The sequence below is a fragment of the Eleutherodactylus coqui genome, chromosome 10 (genome assembly GCF_035609145.1).
Source record: "Eleutherodactylus coqui strain aEleCoq1 chromosome 10, aEleCoq1.hap1, whole genome shotgun sequence".
Lineage (NCBI taxonomy): Eukaryota > Metazoa > Chordata > Amphibia > Anura > Eleutherodactylidae > Eleutherodactylus > Eleutherodactylus coqui.
Window position 1 is genome coordinate 143,138,205 of NC_089846.1, and position 17,364 is coordinate 143,155,568.

A 17,364-nucleotide genomic window follows, 5' to 3' on the forward strand; every position below is an offset into this window, starting at 1 on the left:
AGTACATGCTTTTGCGCGGGAAAAAACGTAACGACCATTCCACAAATGCCCGCGAAAATTTGATCCAGTGAATGCAGCAAGAGTGGGAGGAGGCAGTCTGACATCATAAGTGCATGGGCGTAGGCGCATAATAGCATGCGTCACATGCTCGCATTTCCAGTCTCCATCTATAAAGTATATAGCCATACACATGAACGGCAGCGCCTCACCCTTGGGACGCTGGGAAACGCTACTGCTGGTCCAGCTAATGGAGCAGCTCGACTAAGATGGAGTGCATGGGCCCTACCTGCACCCGAACCAGTTCAAGCAGCTGATCTTGAGGTAAGTTGCAAGGAAGCTAGATTGAATATATGGTACAGTTTGCAGCCGAGAACAGCTGCAAAAGAAGTGGAGTGACCTGAAGCTTAAGGAGCCAGGTCGTTGGCAGGCGATCGGCCAGGAGATACACCACAGAATTAGAGGTAAGTTGTGTTAGGGGGATTGCTACATGCAGAACAAGTTAGTACTGTGCCCATGTTGATGTGAAAGTTTTTTTCTTTGAGGGCCTCAGACACATCGCTATGCAGGTTGTAACAGTGCCGTCTATCATCGGAGGCATCCTCGGAGATCTGTCCCCCCTCCAGCAGTCCGGAGTGGCCCACTTCTGGTGTTGGGGTTCAGGTCACTCTACCTTATGGACGGTGCCACCTCTTCTCTCCAGCATCTGCAGAAACTATCAGGATCTGTTGCTTCTATGAAGTTGGGGGCAGATGGGTCCCGTTTCTGCTGGTCCATTAGCTGGGCTACTATGTAGCCTTTCCCGGCATCCCCGTTACCATGTTGTACAGTTTTGTACCTTTTTTGGTTAAGTTCTAACACATTTGTTATAGTTAGATTGCATTTGTGTGTTTGTACTCTTTATTAAACATAAATCAATAGAGTATAACTTGTACAACCTTCCTCATAACCGTGTAGATGGATTGGCTCAGATAAACCGTTCCATAGAATATGTTTCATGAGCTTCCATCACATCCGCCACATGGCTGATATCTGCATATCATGTAGAGGGATTATTTGCATAATCTGAGGGGTTCACATCATATCATTCCTCTACAATATGGCCTTTAAGGGAGTCTGTCAGATCAGGAGGATCAGAGCTGCTTGATATACAGTTTTGTGTATTCCTTTCTATCTCTGCACATCCTGGCCATCGGTCTTTTCGGCTTGTGATGTGCAGAGATATGAATGAATCTGGTACAACTTATAGTGAATCTCACATCACAGTGCTTCGTTTACCAATAAAGGGCTGCACATATGCCAGCACATCCTCTGGGTTGTTCTCCCGCATCTCTGTAACAAGCCCCATGTGTGACAAGCTGTCTCTACTGCAGCCACCGTTTGGACCAAACCATACGCTGATGCTTGCGGGGACGTTCTTCTTCCTCCATCTGTGCCCCGTGCTCCATGATTTTGGCTGCCAGAAAAGTTTTGCACCAGTTAGCACCGCCGCTGTCAAACTGGCGATCTTCCTCTTGTGCAACAGTTACATTACATGGGCATTGAGTACACGAGGACGGTGCAATAACACCACGAACCACAAAGCAAGCAAGATGTCCTTTGCAATGTCGCCAATACATTCACAGGTAAAAGTAATGATTGAAGTAGTGAACAAAGATGTCTGGCAGGCGTCCGCCCTCTATTGTAGGTGAGCATCCGTAACATCTCTGGGTAGCAGCACCTCTCCCTCCCTGGACAACACACAGCGGCATCGACCACCTTCCAGTCACTGCAATGTGGTGACCACCACTCATCTCCAAACGGGAAATCCCGGGTCAGCTGCTCAACTACACCCTCCTACACAGCTGCTGCTGTAGGGCCAACGGACCCGCAAACCCCGCTGGGGGTCACACTGCCAACCCTTATATACTATCCAACAGCAACCCCTAGTGTCCTAAGTGAGTAACACAGCAGACAGGGGTTGTCCCGCGAAACAAAGTTGGGGTATACACTTCTGTATGGCCATATTAATGCACTTTGTAATATACATTGTGCATTAATTATGAGCCATACAGAAGTTATTCACTTACCTGTTCCGTTGCTGGCGTCCCCGTCTCCATGGTGCCGTCTAATCTTCAGCAGCTAATCGCGCTTGCGCAGTCCGGTCTTCTCCCTTCTGAATGGGGCCGCTCATGCCGGAGAGCGGCTCCTCGTAGCTCCGCCCCGTCACGTGTGCCGATTCCAGCCAATCAGGAGGCTGGAATCGGCAATGGAACGCACAGAAAACCTGCGGTCCACCATGGGTGAAGATCCCGGCGGCCATCTTCGCAAGGTAAGTATGAAGTCACCGGAGCGCGGGGATTCGGGTAAGTACTATCTGTTTTTTTTTTTTCATCCCTGCATCGGGTTTGTCTCGCGCCGAACGGGGGGGCTATTGAAAAAAAAAAAAAAACGTTTCGGCGCGGGACAACCCCGGATAGGCACTGCATGAAAGCACACTTTCCACCAAGTACAGTACGAGTCAAAGCATCACGTTACATCACACTGTCTGAAATAAAATGCAAGTAAACAGCATCTGAAATGAAGAGCCTATATCACACGGTCATAAATGGATGTACATTAGTCCCGGCCTGCCAGTTTTGATGCTGCATGTCTCCTGCAAGCAGACAGAAACATGTTGCATGCAGCGTTTTCCTGCATGTCTGTGGATGCTGGACCGGTGCCATCAGTTGTGTCAGGCATAAAACAAGTGGTCAGACAAAACTGGTCTAGTCCAAAGCAGAGCTTCCTCCAAAAGATAGAGGGGCCCATCTGTGGACAGCTGTTTTAGGGTCTGCTCCCCCACCAGTACAGAGCAGGGTGCTGGTTGGTACAAAGTGCCAGTCATTGCCAGCTCAGTAATTTCTCACACCAGAAAAAAAGTTTTGCAAACTTCCTTTTCTGCAACAGTAAACAATGGGTTAACAGGAGGAAATTATGAAAATGATTAGGATATTAAATATGTAACTGATGTGTCAAACAGGTTTCATCTAAAGAAACGCGGACAAAACGTGCCGCATGTAACTAATGGATGGGATTTACGGGTAAGGTTTCATCATCTCTATCATTACATACAATAAGCAGATGCTGTGCAGTTCCCGCATGCTGTGTGGTAATAACGGATGCAGCCAGATGTTACCGGGGCTGGACCGGGATTATAGGAGTCGCATCCACACAATGGCGCTGAACGTTTTAAGGTCATGCTGGAGTATTCTGGCTGCACATGTCATTCCGGTCATGGTGTTGTCATAAACTTTAAGGGAGGCTTCACACGGGCGATCGCAATATCGCCGGGAGAAAATTGTAGCAAAGGATTTTTGAGCATAAGTGCTGCTTTTTCTCACAAAAACGTTACTGCTGCGCACAATTTTGCCGCAGTTTTGTAGCGCGAATGTCGATAGGACTTTCTAATGTTAAAAATGCATCGCGGGAAAATCGTAAGTTCGTTCTTTGCGTTGCAATAAAAAGAGCCTCCATAGGGAAACATGAGAGATTTTTAAAAATCAGTAAGGTCGGACGAGCCGCGATTTTTTTTCTCGCAACATTGCATGACTGAAAACATCGCAAATGTGAAGGAAACCACTGAAGAATATTGGTTTCATAATTCTGCGTTTCTACTCTCTCTCGCATCGCACGATTTTGTCGCCCTTGTGAAACCACCCCAAGTCCCCCTGCACAGGGGCAGACTTTCATATGCAGAATTTGCGTGTGCGATGCACAGAGAATAGGACCCATTGGTTTCAATATGTTCGTTCACATGCGCGCATTTCAGTCATGCAAAAAAACCCGCACAGTCTATTTATCGGTACATTTGCGCACATAAAGTCCCCATAGAGAAGCACAAACACTGCGTAAAGGCGCAGAAGAACAAATCTGGAGCTCATTAGACTAATTAGGCGCTTCCTTGCTGGCACAAATGAACATGCCTTGAGGGCGCAAAAAGTACACTAAAATACCATATAGTAGCAGGAAGGCTTTCTATTCCTAATTGCTCCTTTAACCCCTTCAGGACATGGCCATTTTCCATTTTTTTAGTTTTGTTTTCTCCTCCCCTCTTTAAAAAAATAAAAATAATTTTTTTATATTTTTCCACCAAAATAGCAGTTTGAGGGCTTCTTTTTTGCGCTGCGAGTTATACTTTTCAATGGTACTATTTAACCCCTTCCTGATGTACGCCGGACACGCCAGGCGTCTGTGTATGAAGCTCCTTATACGGTGTTTGCCAGCACTTTTTGGATATTTACCATTTGACGCCATCTTGCAGGTTATTGCCGCGTTTACAGAACCTGAATAATATTATAAAGATTTAGGTTTTGGAGAGAAGAGTTTGGCCCAATGTCCACCGGCAAATCTGAATTGCAGAATCCGTGCGGAGCACCAGCGATGATGATCCGCAATTCATGCCGCCCATAGGGAGACGTGGGCGTCTGCAGCTGAATTAAAGCATGCAGATTTGTTATAGGTCCAGAAAACCAATGGCAGCATGCTCCATTTGCAGCGGATCCCACATGGACCGCTTCCACTGAAGTCACCCGATCTACGGCCCATCCGCAATTGAATTGAAACTTTACAAAATGCCCCTCTACTGTGCATGCTGGCGCCGGCGCTTCCGCATACATCCGCAGTGAAGACCCGGATAGGTACGCACTGTCCTCGGCCGCGGGCAGGGTTGGATTCAGCTGCAGGCTCCCACATGCAGATCTGGCCCGCCCGTGGACACGAGGCCTTTACGACATAGTGGGGTTTTTTGCGCACCTGTACTGGTGAAACATTTGTGGAATTAATTTAAAATGTGGAGCAGATAACCCAGAAGTACCTTTATATGTAGCACAACATTAACAATATACATAAGTTTGGTATCACTATAATGGTGCTGAGTCTGACCCAAACATGTTCCTTTTATTGCAATGTGAATGCCGTAAAACCCACCCAAAATGGCGCAATTGTATTTTTCTTCCATTTCGCCCCACTTAGAAATTTTTAAAAGTTCCCAGTAACTTTTATGGCTTGTTAAATGGTACCATTACAATTTGTACCACAAAACACGAAGCCTCTGTGGGTCAGTACTAGTACGGTGATACAAAATGATAGGGATCACCCAGCACAAAATGGGTTAACACTGTCCTGTTCTTTCATCTACTATAGGGCTGCTTTTTATGTCCATCTCACAGGATATGTCTACACCTATGTCAACAGTGTGATTTCGCAACAACAGAATGGGTGGGGGTGGTGCTGAAAGTTATGGGGAGGGGGCTTCATATGAGGAGTATCTGGAAATTCCAGATCATTCCCCTCCCCAAATCTGCCCATATAAATAGAGCTACTGCTAAGGACCAAGAGAGGGACAGGAGTCAAGTCTATAGGACAAGATGCTCTTTCTACTGATCCTAGCTGTGTGCGTCCTGCCGAGCCACGCTGCCAGTCTGGTGAGTACCCACAATATACATCAATGGGAATGCTCCATGGTTACCTATCTACCGGTATCTATCTATCTCCTATCTCCTATCTATCTCCTATCTATCTGATAGTTTTAAGTGCTTTGTAATTTAATTCCATTAATCATTCAATAGATTTCTGCTGTGTCTACTAGGAGGGAACAGCAGCTCTGATGTGACTAATGGGGATTGGGGAAGTCCCTATTGTGGCAGCTTTAAAACTGGATAGGCACTGCTGTGACTACTGAGCAGAACCTTACTGTGTACCAATGGGGTATGGTGGATAATACTGTGTGGGGACACTTTTGGGAAGCTTGCTGGGATTACTGTCCGGTGGGTACAACCGCATCAGTTACTGAGGGCCGTGATAACTGGGAGGGTATGGAAGTCATTTGTATCATGTGCAGAAACTTGATACATTTTTCTTTTTACTCAAGCAGGCATATGTATTAAGTATCAGATGCCAAATCTCTGGCGTACAAAGGTCACCAATTATGAGACTGTATAATTTGTGACTTTTGACCTTTTTACGACTGTCTTTGCCGCTTGTTAAGGATAGCAGAATGGCCATGGTTGCATCGGATTTACTATCATTTATGCTACAAACAGGTATAAATTATAGGTGGAACCTATCCCAGTGTACTAAGACACTCGCTCCTCTTAAGGCCTTCTGCACACGGGCGGATTTGCAGGCACCTGGTCAAACTCCGCTGTGGGAAGCCCACATGCGGGGTCCAACCCGCCCGTGTGCAGGAGCCCTAATACATTTGTCACACTAGTGCAAACCTATCTAGACCACAGTATGAAATGCTAGTCTAAGTTAATATGCCTAATTCTGTTTCCTGGAGATCCTAGGACTGCTGCCTCCCAAGAACCCCACTGAGTGAGATGCTATATGGCAGTTATCATATGAGGTCTCCTGAAGAGTCTCTACTAACAGACTATGAATATTTTGCTGACTTAACTTTAAGAACTTTCTGTCTTCCTCCAGGTGAACACCACTGGGTCTATGGATGAACTGGGTGTCTGCCATTGTTCTGTGGCCCTCCCAGATACCACATTCCCTGCAGATCGTTTAGAGGTTCTGGAAACTTCCAATAAGGATCTGAGTGTTAGCGTCCAACAAGAGATAACCAAGGTAAGATTAAAGGAAATCCTAATACTCCAGCAGGCACCGTGTCACATTGTGCTCCTGGTACCTGTAGTTCTATCACTTCCAGGAGCTCATTGCTGCAGGTGTGGTTGATGGGCTGGCTGATGGTGTGGAGTTCTCTAACTAAGGTTTAGTTATCTTGTTAAAGTAGGGACCCATAAGACAACTAGGACCCTTGACATTAAACACTCATACCTTTTACGTCTTTGTATTTCCATCTGCTTGTTAGTACATTGGTAAATATTTGGCGGCCTGGTGATGGTGTAGGGTCTAGGTCTTTGTTTTTCCCATTGATGCTTGCACGTTCGGTTTGTTTATTGTGAACGGTGTCCACTTGTTTGTATATCCCGATTTCCTTTCCCTTCAGCTTTAAGTATATATACTTCTGTGCTGGCAAGGTGAACAAGCCCTGCATGTGAATGTAACATTGTTGGTTCCTCTCTAATGATGCAGGATGTATTTATGGAATCTCTTCTTTCTTTCAGATACAAAGTTATCAAGCTTCATTGACTGGATATCTGCAGAGGCTAACAAATCTAACCAGGAGGGTGGAAATAATGGAGACCGGTGGCATATCGTACACTCAACTAGACTTTGAACTGCTTAAGTTGGAGATGAAACAAATTGAAACATTGGTTATTGAACTTCGAGAATCCATGGATGGATCCAATACTCTGGTGGAAGCCCTCTATCTGGAGGTAAGTCAACACTTCAAGGGCTTCAAAATCATGTAAAAGATAGTTTTGAAAAACCTACCTGCAAAGGTAAATCTAAACGCTGTCTTTATGTCTAATTCCCAGGTCCATAATATATCCATCATGGTGAACCAACTAGAATCATACGACAAGAACAATGTTCTAGTTGTGAGACGGGAAATTGCTTCATTACGAAAGAGACTTGAAGACTGTGAGAAGAACCAACATAATGGAACCCTACCACCAGTCAATTATGGTAAGGCAGGGGTGATTCTTGTGAAAACTAATCTCTCCAGAACATTGACCAGGCCAAAACGTGTTAAGATTTAGTAATCAAATCTGCCAAAATATAAATTTAAGTGTTTTTAGAAACTTTTTACCTTGACTTGTAAAGTTTTGAAAAGTGTAAGACTAAAAGGAATCGTAAAATTACCAAAGTTATAAATCTTTTTGGTGCGATTGATTGCTATACAGGAAGATAAATGTCCCATGTGTCTAGCAAGGTGAGACAATATTATGCAGCTTGCTCTGTTTTGCGCAGTATTAACCCCATTTTTATCAACTTGTAAAGTTACCCATGTAACAGCATTGTTGATTAATCTCCCCTATTGTACTAATCAGTTTCACTTGGTGTCAAATTGACCAAAAACTTTATTGTCTGGACCAGTATTAAGACAACTCAATTCTTAAAGGGTTGTCCAGAGAGCCTAAGGGCTCGGTCACAAGGGCATTTTGTGGCACAATTTTTTTGTGCGCATAACTGATGTGTTCAAAAAATCATGTGACCTAAGCAGGCAACACGGTGGAAAATCCGCACAAAAGGGCTCGGTCACACGGGCGTTTTGATGCTCAAAAAGAGCGCTGCTCTGTATCCTCTGTCACAGCTCTGCCATAGCTGTCACAGAGAAGCACAATGTTCTCCCATTGAATTCAATGGAGCCAGCAATACAGCCGGCTTCAGTGAAAGCAACTGGCTGTCGGCAAGCACTGTAGTAATTTTTGGGGAAGGGCTTCAAATATAAGCCCTTCCCTGAAAACCATCCTAAAAATGGGTAATAAAAAAAAAATCTATTCTCACCTCTCTGCAGCTGCCGGGGCTCAGCCACGTCCAGCTGGCTCTTCTCCTGAACTGCTCTCAGTAGTATTCAGAAGGCGGGGATTTAAATCCCCACCTGCTGAATGCACTGCCTCTGATTGGCTGAGCACTGTAACCAATCAGAGGCAGCTCTCCACTTTTGAATGACAGCTAAGAGCTGCCTCTGATTGGTCACAGTGCTCTGCCAATCAGAGGCAGCCCATTCAGCAGGTGGGGATTTTAAATCCCCGTCTTCTGAATACTACTGAGAGCAGTTCAGGAGAAGAGCTAGCTGGACGTGGCTGAGCCCCGGCAGCTGCAGAGAGGTGAGAATAGATTTTTTTTTATTACACATTTTTAGGATGCTTTTCAGGGAAGGGCTTATATTTGAAGCCCTTCCCCGAAAATTACTTCAGCCCTTGCCGACAGCCCATTGCTTTCAATGAAGCCGGCTGTATTGCTGGCTCCATTGAATTCAATGGGAGAACATCGCGCTCCTCTGTGACAGTTGTGGCAGAGGATCACGATCTTCAGTGTATGTTCTCAATGGGGTCAACGCTGCTGCCGCCAGCCCCATTGAGCACAAGGTGAAACCCCTGGATGCTGTCACATCCAGAAGTTTCATATACATAGAACATCGATTTGCCACAGAACACATGCGTTCTGCAAATCGTTGCGTCCTATAATTTTCGCCGCATGCGTTTGTGCACATGTAAAATTCGCACATGTGACTGATCCCATTGAAAAGCATTGGGTCTATATAGATGCGGGTCGCAAACGCAACTGTCAGAAGGGCGTACAAATGCCCGTGTGACTGAGCCCTAAAAATGTACACAGACCAGCGGTGTCAGGAACATCCACTTTTGGCTCAGATTTGACAATAAGTAATGTGCTAAGGCATCTGTCTCTCTGCCCATCACATCCTCAAGCTAGATGGCTGTTCAGCTCTTTTAAATGACTAGCCCAGCCTCCTTCTCAGTCGGCCATAACAGGGTTCTCATGAAGACAACTCCATTTTAATAAGAGGCCGGGATAGCTAATGGGGAAATTGCATAGCCATCCAAGTAATGCATGGACACCCCAAGCTCTTAAAGAGCAGCTCCTCATACTGGCCTATCGTTTGCACATAGCCTCTGTAGTGTTCATATAAGACAACCCCATTTAACTGTTTGTGGCCATAAACCCATAAGCGATAGACAGGGCTGCACTGGTATAAGACAAACCTGGAAAGATGCCAAAGCATGGTGTACTTGTGGGCCCATGACAATATGGATCCACACTTCACAGCAGTGGAGCATGTCTATCGACAAAGGGCCCACTATGTCTGTCACTGAATGCCAACAAGTGAATTATAGTAGCTGCGAAAAAACTATTATGGCATCAAGAGTTGCAATAAATTGAAAGTGATGTCTGTACTTCTAAGTAATTTATTCCATTTTTAATATCCTTAGGATCCTGTGATCATGGAGGACTTGTCAACATCAGTAAACCATTTGTGGTCCAGTTGAACTGGTTAGGGTTTTCCTATAGATTTGGTGGATGGGGAAAAGACTTTTGCTCAGGTGCTAATCAAGATGCGTACTGGGTGGCCCCTCTCAATACAGATGCCCGTATAATGAACACTCTTCGACTCTACTCTGCATATGATAATCTCTTGCTATACAAAGGGGCCACAGAGAAGGTGCTCGCCAAGCCTCTACCCTATAGTAATTTTGATTACACCAACTGTGGCCAAGGTGGGGGAGTAATCATGTTCAACAGTTCACTGTTTTACAATTGCTATAACTCCAGGGACATCTGTAAGCTCAATGTAACTTCCAATGCAGTGGAGCGTAAGACACTCACAAATGCCGTCTTTAACAACCGATTCTCTTATTCCTCCTCTGCCTGGCAAGACATTGACTTAGCCAGTGATGAAGATGGCCTTTGGGTCGTTTACTCTACAGAGGAGAATTCTGGAAACATGGTCATTAGCAAACTAAATTCCCTTACCCTCACAGTAGAGAAGACTTGGGTGACATCGCAGTACAAGATGAGTACCACCAACACCTTCATGGCATGTGGGATCTTATATGCCACCAGAGCCCTCAACACCAGACAAGAAGAAATCTTCTACATGTACGATACCAACACAAATCAGGAAGGTCATACAAGCATCATCCTTGACAAAATGATGGAGAATGTGCAGAGTCTTTCGTATAACCCGAATGACCACAAGCTCTACATGTACAATGATGCCTACCTCACCACTTACGATTTGACCTTTAAGCCACTACCTACCTTAGCCTAGGAAATCTCTGTTTAACCATATGGACTTTCCACCTCAAAGAAACAGTGGAGGTCCTGTTCTCATCTATTGAAGACCACAACAATTTTTCCACATCTATCATTGCTATGGCTTAGCCTCCACACTCCAATGAAAATGGTCTTCTTTTGATTCTTAATGTGAAAGTCCATCCTTGCGTCCTTCCTATTTAACCAAGTTCTATGATGATCTATTAAGAAATGTATCTTTATAGCCGTGATTTTAGCAGCCTTTGTCTTTCTGCATAGACATAGATTTAACGAATGACATGCTGATTCTATCTATACCTTGGGAGCTCCTACTATTTACTCATTGAGCTCAGCTGAGATACAGTATACAGAAGGCTCCCTCCAGTAACTACTGTAGGCAACATGCACTTTATATCTAGCAGGTCTGTATCAGGCAAATATCTCCCATCATTCTACATTTATATTAAGGAATTAATTGGCCCAGAATCTTGGACCTAAACGACTTGATGATAAGAAGTAAAGATTTCCTTTAAGGCTTTCATATAATGTAATAAGTAAATGGAAACCTTGTTCTCTGATTAAACTTGTTGACTCCTACAGACGGTTTCCTTCACTGCTGCAGTACATCAAAGGGCAAATGTTGTAAAATAACGAATTAACACAAGGATGTGCTTTCTTACTTCCCTTCTTGCAGACTGTCCTACATCCTTAGTCACTAGGCTGGGCCGCATATGACTGTACAGACAGGTCTTACGATTTCTGTAGCGTTTGCATGCTAGCCAACCCCTTTAAGGCTTTCTAGGTGGGATGTAGAACACGTATACACGTAATGTATCAGGGCCTTCTTCTAACCCCAGAGAAAAGTAAAAGCCTCTTTTACACACTTTAACCCCTTAGTGACCACCCCATCGTCTTTTTACAGTCTGCCTAAGTGGGCTTTAATCTCCAGGGCCGTAAAAACATGCTCGCCCTGAGGATTAAAGCCGTGGGGACTGTTAACATGATGGCTCCATGCTATCAGCTGCCGTAGGTAGCCGACAACCTGGAAGTGTCATTGGGGGGGCAAAAGGTAGTGACCGCCTCATCATGTGATCACCATTATCCAATGGATAGCTGCGATTTCATTTATGTAAATAGAAAATGTCAGCTCCCCTCGCAGATTGGATCCACGCTTAGCAATCCCCGGTCACATGATTACTGTTATCCAATGGATAATGGCAATCACGTAAAAGTTAGTTTAAGTTTAATGCTCCTTTCGTTTTGGGTCCTGTTGTGCCTACAGACATAAGATTAGGGCCACAATGGGGATGTTTCTGAACACAGGACAAACAGGGGTTTGCAGTGCAAGTCTTCATTCATATTTGTTCTGCACAAAAAATATATATATTTTTTTAAATTATACACTTGCCAAAAAAAAATTTACATTTGTAATTTTTTTCCTTCTGCTTTGCTTAGATTCATTCAAAAACTGTGGGGTCAAAATGCCCAGTACACCCCTAGATGAATTCGTTAAGGGGTCTTGTTTTCAAAATGGGGTCATTTGTGGGGGTTCTTTATCGTTTTGGCCGCTCAAGGGCTCTACAAGTGGGCAACGGGGCCTAAAAGGCCTTCAAGCAAAATGTCTGTTCTGAAAGCCACGACTACTCCTTTCGGTTTGAGTTCCGTTGTGCATACAGACAGAACATAGGCGTAGCGTCAGGGGGTGCTGGGGTCGCCATGGCGACCCGGCCCCTGCGCTCAGGGGGCCCCGACGCCGCCCTCTGCATAACCAACATGCACATTTAGTGCATTAATCGCTGACCGTTCTGACTGCAGCAAAATTCTCATCATGCGGCAGCCGGAACGGCCAGCGTGAGAGGAAGGCTCGGCAGAGCAGAGAGAAGGAGGGAGGAACTCACATGGGCCGGCAGCATATTTGGGATTTCAGCCGCACTTAAGCAGCAGTGAGCGATTCCCGCGACCTGATTGGTTGTTGGGTACACACCCCCCTTTGGAGATATATTAAGCTGCTTAAGTGCGGCTGAAATACCTAATATGCGGGCCGGCAGGAGAGAAGGAGGAAGTCACATGGGACGGCAGGGGAGGAGGGAAGAAGTCACATGACAGGGATCATGTGCTCCCCCCCCCCCCCCCCCCCCCCTGCTTCCTGCTGAACGGGAAGCTTCTGAATTGCTGGCTTGCTGCTGCTGTCACATGAAGGAGAAGTGGACCGGGCCCTGGGGTAAGTGCATATGTATGTGTCTGTCTGTCTCCCTCCTTTATCTATCGTGTGTGTGTGTGTGTGTGTGTGTATATATACACGCTATCTATATCTATCTATCTATATACTATCTATCTATATTCTATCTATCCCATATCTATCTATATACTATCTATCTATTCATCCATCTATCTATATACTATCTATCTATATTCTATCTATCCCATATCTATCTATTTACTATCTATCTGCTATCTATCTATCTCATATGAGATAGCTAGATAGTATATAGATAGATGAATAGATAGTATATAGATAGATAGTGTATAGATAGATGGATGAATAGATAGATGGTATATAGATAGCAGATAGATAGTATATAGATAAATATGAGATAGTGTATAGATAGATATGAGATAGATAATGTATATATAGATAGTGTAAAGATATAGTAGATAGATAGTGTATAGATAGTAGATAGATAGTGTATAGATAGTATATAGATAGATGGATGATTAGATAGATAGTATATAGATATGGGATAGATAGATAGTATATAGATAGATATGGGATACATAGATAGTATATAGATAGATATGGGATACATAGATAGTATATAGATAGACAGATAGACACGTGTTCAGAAAACGCAGCTTGAAATCGTGGCATTTTTACCAGGATTTCGAGCAGCGTTTTTGAACACAGGTTACAGCGCCTGACGACGCTTTTTAATGCACCCCATCGTTGTGAGGAAGTGTGTTAAAAACCACGACAACGCAAAAATAGAACAGACAGCTCTCAAAAATCACAGCGTTAGAAACACCGTGTTCGAGCGCAAGTTTAAGTAAGCTCATTAAAATCTCTGGGAGTGTTGTACCGCGGTTAGTACTGCGCTCGGGACACCGCGCTAATAGCGGTAAAAAGTGGTGTGTGAGAGTGGCCTGCGGGGCCACAAACAAATGTTCATGTGCAGGAAATGTGTCATGTTTGGAAAAATTACGCTAAGGGGGAGATCATGTATGCAGCACGATCTAGGTATGGGTACAGGGGAGTGTGGGGTGGAGGCCCAGGGGGGGCCCCGAGCTGAACTTTTGCACCCGGGCCCCTGAGCCCTTAGGTACGCCCCTGGGACAGAAGATTAGGGCCACAATGGGTATGTTTCTGAAGACAGGATAAACAGGGGGATCCATTTTGGAGTGCAAATCCTCATTTTCATGTGCACTATAGGAAAAAAAACGGACTTTAAAATGACATATTTGCAAAAATATGAAATTTTATGTTTTCTCAATAATGCCGCTTATATTTACTAAAGTAAAGAAGGACCCCCCCCAGTTTCTGCAGGCCAGACCACTGTGGTCTAGTGCTGCTCATCTTCATTGGCGAGGCGGTAATATTGTCCCATTTTTTTCAAAATCAAATCCGTTTATCCGAACGATTTTTCGCGAAAATTAAATGCCCCATAATGTCCTGCAGGTGACATCAAGAGGAAAGTGGCGGTCCACATTTCATGGTATGCTCAGGAGTTGTGGAACATTCATCCTTGCCTGTCCCCTCCTCACTTATTTCCTCCTCTTTTTTGTCCTTCACCTCATCATGCCACCCTTCAACACCTTCCACATTGGCACAGATATTTGTATGTGACAAAGTCCAACCTCCAAACAGTAGCGCACATCTTTAACATCAAAATGCTGTTCTAAAACTCCTTTGTCTATGGCAGCACAGCCACAGGGCCAAATAGTTGTCGATGGCTCTGCAGGCCCAGGCTGATACGTGGCTGACCACGCACAATCTGAAGGCAGGCCAGGTCATGTGTGACAATGGGGCCAACCTGTTGGCAGCCCTTTGCATTGGCAATCTCATGCACATGTCTTGCCTGGCCCGTGTGATGAACCTGGTAGAGCAGCACTTAAACAATTACCTAGGTTTACATCCACTGCTGGAAAAGGCCAGAAAACTCTGCTCACAATTTCGGCGTTTACACCCAGCCGCCTCTTATCTGGCAGAGGTGCAGCGACTGTTCAGGCTACCACCCAACCGTCTCATCTGTGACGTGTCTACATGGTGGGATCCCACGTTGTATATGAGGGTAAGCCAGAAGCAGAAACGATCATGGAGCCTCAGATGGTGTGTGCCGATAGCAGGCGCTGTATGGAGGTCGCTCACTGGATGTCTGTGAAGTAGCTACAGATCAAAGACGGGTGCCATTTTAACCTGCTTTGAAAAAGCAACCAAAATAGTCAGTTGTGATGTGATCAGTATGACCATCTCTGTTGTCTGCCTGCTGGAGCAGATGCTACAGAGCTTCAGAGACAATGATGTGTTGTTGTCACAGGAGGATGAAGGGATACCAAGCTCCCAACTGTGTGGCCAGTCTGCCATTACTCAACATAGGGAGGGTGGCTTTGGGAAAGAAAAAGGCCGTCTTCTGCAACATGTTTCTCCACCCATAGGAGAAGCATAGAGGAGGGGAATAATACAGGTCCAGAGGCAGGGGAGGGGGCTATACAACATTCCTTCCATCCATAATTAATCCCAGCTATTCTACGTGGAGGGTGGGACCAGTCAGCGGACACTCTTAGGCCTGACTCTAAGAAATCTGGGCCATCACCCTTAGGCACTTCAAGGTATTTGATTGCTTTTATGCTGTAGTGCTTGCGAAGGACTGTCACATCAAAACATCAGATCATTACTGGGTGGTCAACCCCCTTGATCACTACTACAAGGCTAAAATGATGAATGTCTTTCCAGCACTGGAGAGAAACTTCAAAATGCAGCAGTTTTAGGACAGACAGAATGCGCGGTCGGCGTCTGCACCGTGGATCCACAGCAAATACTGTTCATAGCATGCTCCATTTTTGTGCAGTGTCCGCACGGATGGCTCCTATTGAAGTCAATGGAAGCTGTCCGATTTGCAGCTCAGCACTTCTGTAATTGACATTGTGGAGAGGTCGAGGAATCCGTGTTATTGCCTAGTGATAATTTAAAAAAACCTGTACTGTGCATGTCTGATGGCGACTTGCCGAGACATCGCAGTTCAGAAAAAGAAAGAACACAGGAACGCAGGGTCGCCGGCTGGGGACAGGATCAGATTCTGCTGCGGGCTCCCACATGCGGAATCTGACCCGTTCTTGTACAGCCGGCCTAGGAAGGCACAGCGGGGGTGTCATTTACTGACAGATGCATCCATCTGTCCACAGACAATGCAGATCACCTGACTGCTGCACCCCCATGGCAGATTCCACTGATTGTCACTGAGCATAGGTTCATATCAAAGACCACACTGTGCTCTCAAAGGGCTGCTGCTGGCGGTGGTGCAACAGCTTCCACAATGTGTTCTCTTCTTATTTCCCTCCCAATGAAAAATATGTCAATATAGAAATGCGGAGCTACAGCTCTCATGTTTCCACGAGAAGCACGATCTGCCCTCAATGTGCTGTTACTGCTGCTGGTGGAACTGCTGCTGCTCTCCTTCTCCTGCTCCCGCCATGCTCCCCCCTCCAAAAAAATATTCTAAAGCACAAGAAGCAGCGGTAGCTCTACAGCTGTTCCTTGGAGCAGGCCCGTGCTGGGGTGTTGTAGTCATCTGTCAGAATTTCTCCTTGTAAACTTTATGACGTTGCTTTTAAAACAAGCATCACACCTGCTCTCTTCCTTGGTGCAATTTGGGATCCACGAGACCCTAAATGGGCCTTCTTTTGTTCTTAGTGACACTCCTGTGCTAGGATTGCCCCCTACACCACTGTCCACTATTTTGACCAATTTGTGGGAGGAGTACAGTGTTTCCCTGATGTGTGGCTGAATTCTGATACAATGTAGGGGCCTTTGGCTGCAAATTAGCTAACCTGATTTTTCTCCCATTGACTTTAATGGGAGTTGGAACCAACTATCTGATTCGCGATGGTTTTATTTAAGTTGACCGGATACACACATGGCCCAACACACTAATCGCTCATCACTATTGTGGACCCATTCTGACTTTTCACTAGCACAATCACATTACAGGCATATGTGATCACTGCTGCCAATCCTCAGACTCAGCATTGGTGAGGTTGAGGTCTGACCGCAGTGATCAAGTATACTGGACCCCTGCCTGTACAGCAGGACTGGCTGTACAGGCTGTGTGGTGACCCGGCGCAGACCTAAGAGGGGGAAGCAGTGGGGAATGAGATAGTACTCATGGTGGCTCCGCCTCTCATCCTGAGTGGTAGTCCGTGGTATGGCGGAGTTGTGCACAGTGGTATATTGCGCAGTTCTTGTTATGTGCTGCCTGCGGAGTCAGTGACATTGCGTCTGCAGGTAACTGTATTGTGAAGGACCGCGGAGGCACACAGCAGTCATGTGCAGTACAGGGGTCTTTTTTGTTTGTATGTATTTCCCACACCCTCGCATAGAAATAGCGCGGCTACCCACAGCCCATACACAATGTTAATTGCATATGGGCTGCAGGTATTATGTATTCATTAACATCAATGGAGGGCATTGGAAGGGAAATCATGATGAAATAGAACATACTGTGA

General features: G+C 45.4%; 1 protein-coding gene across 1 annotated transcript; it reads left to right on the forward strand.

The window, feature by feature from the left end:
- Positions 1-5,335: 5,335 nt before the first annotated feature.
- On the forward strand, positions 5,336-11,244 carry LOC136581027 (olfactomedin-4-like). Its single transcript, XM_066582014.1, has 5 exons — positions 5,336-5,441; positions 6,442-6,588; positions 7,089-7,301; positions 7,404-7,554; positions 9,825-11,244. The coding sequence occupies exons 1-5, from the start codon at positions 5,385-5,387 to the stop codon at positions 10,661-10,663; spliced, it is 1,407 nt and encodes a 468-aa protein (XP_066438111.1). The 5' UTR covers positions 5,336-5,384; the 3' UTR covers positions 10,664-11,244.
- Positions 11,245-17,364: the final 6,120 nt, after the last annotated feature.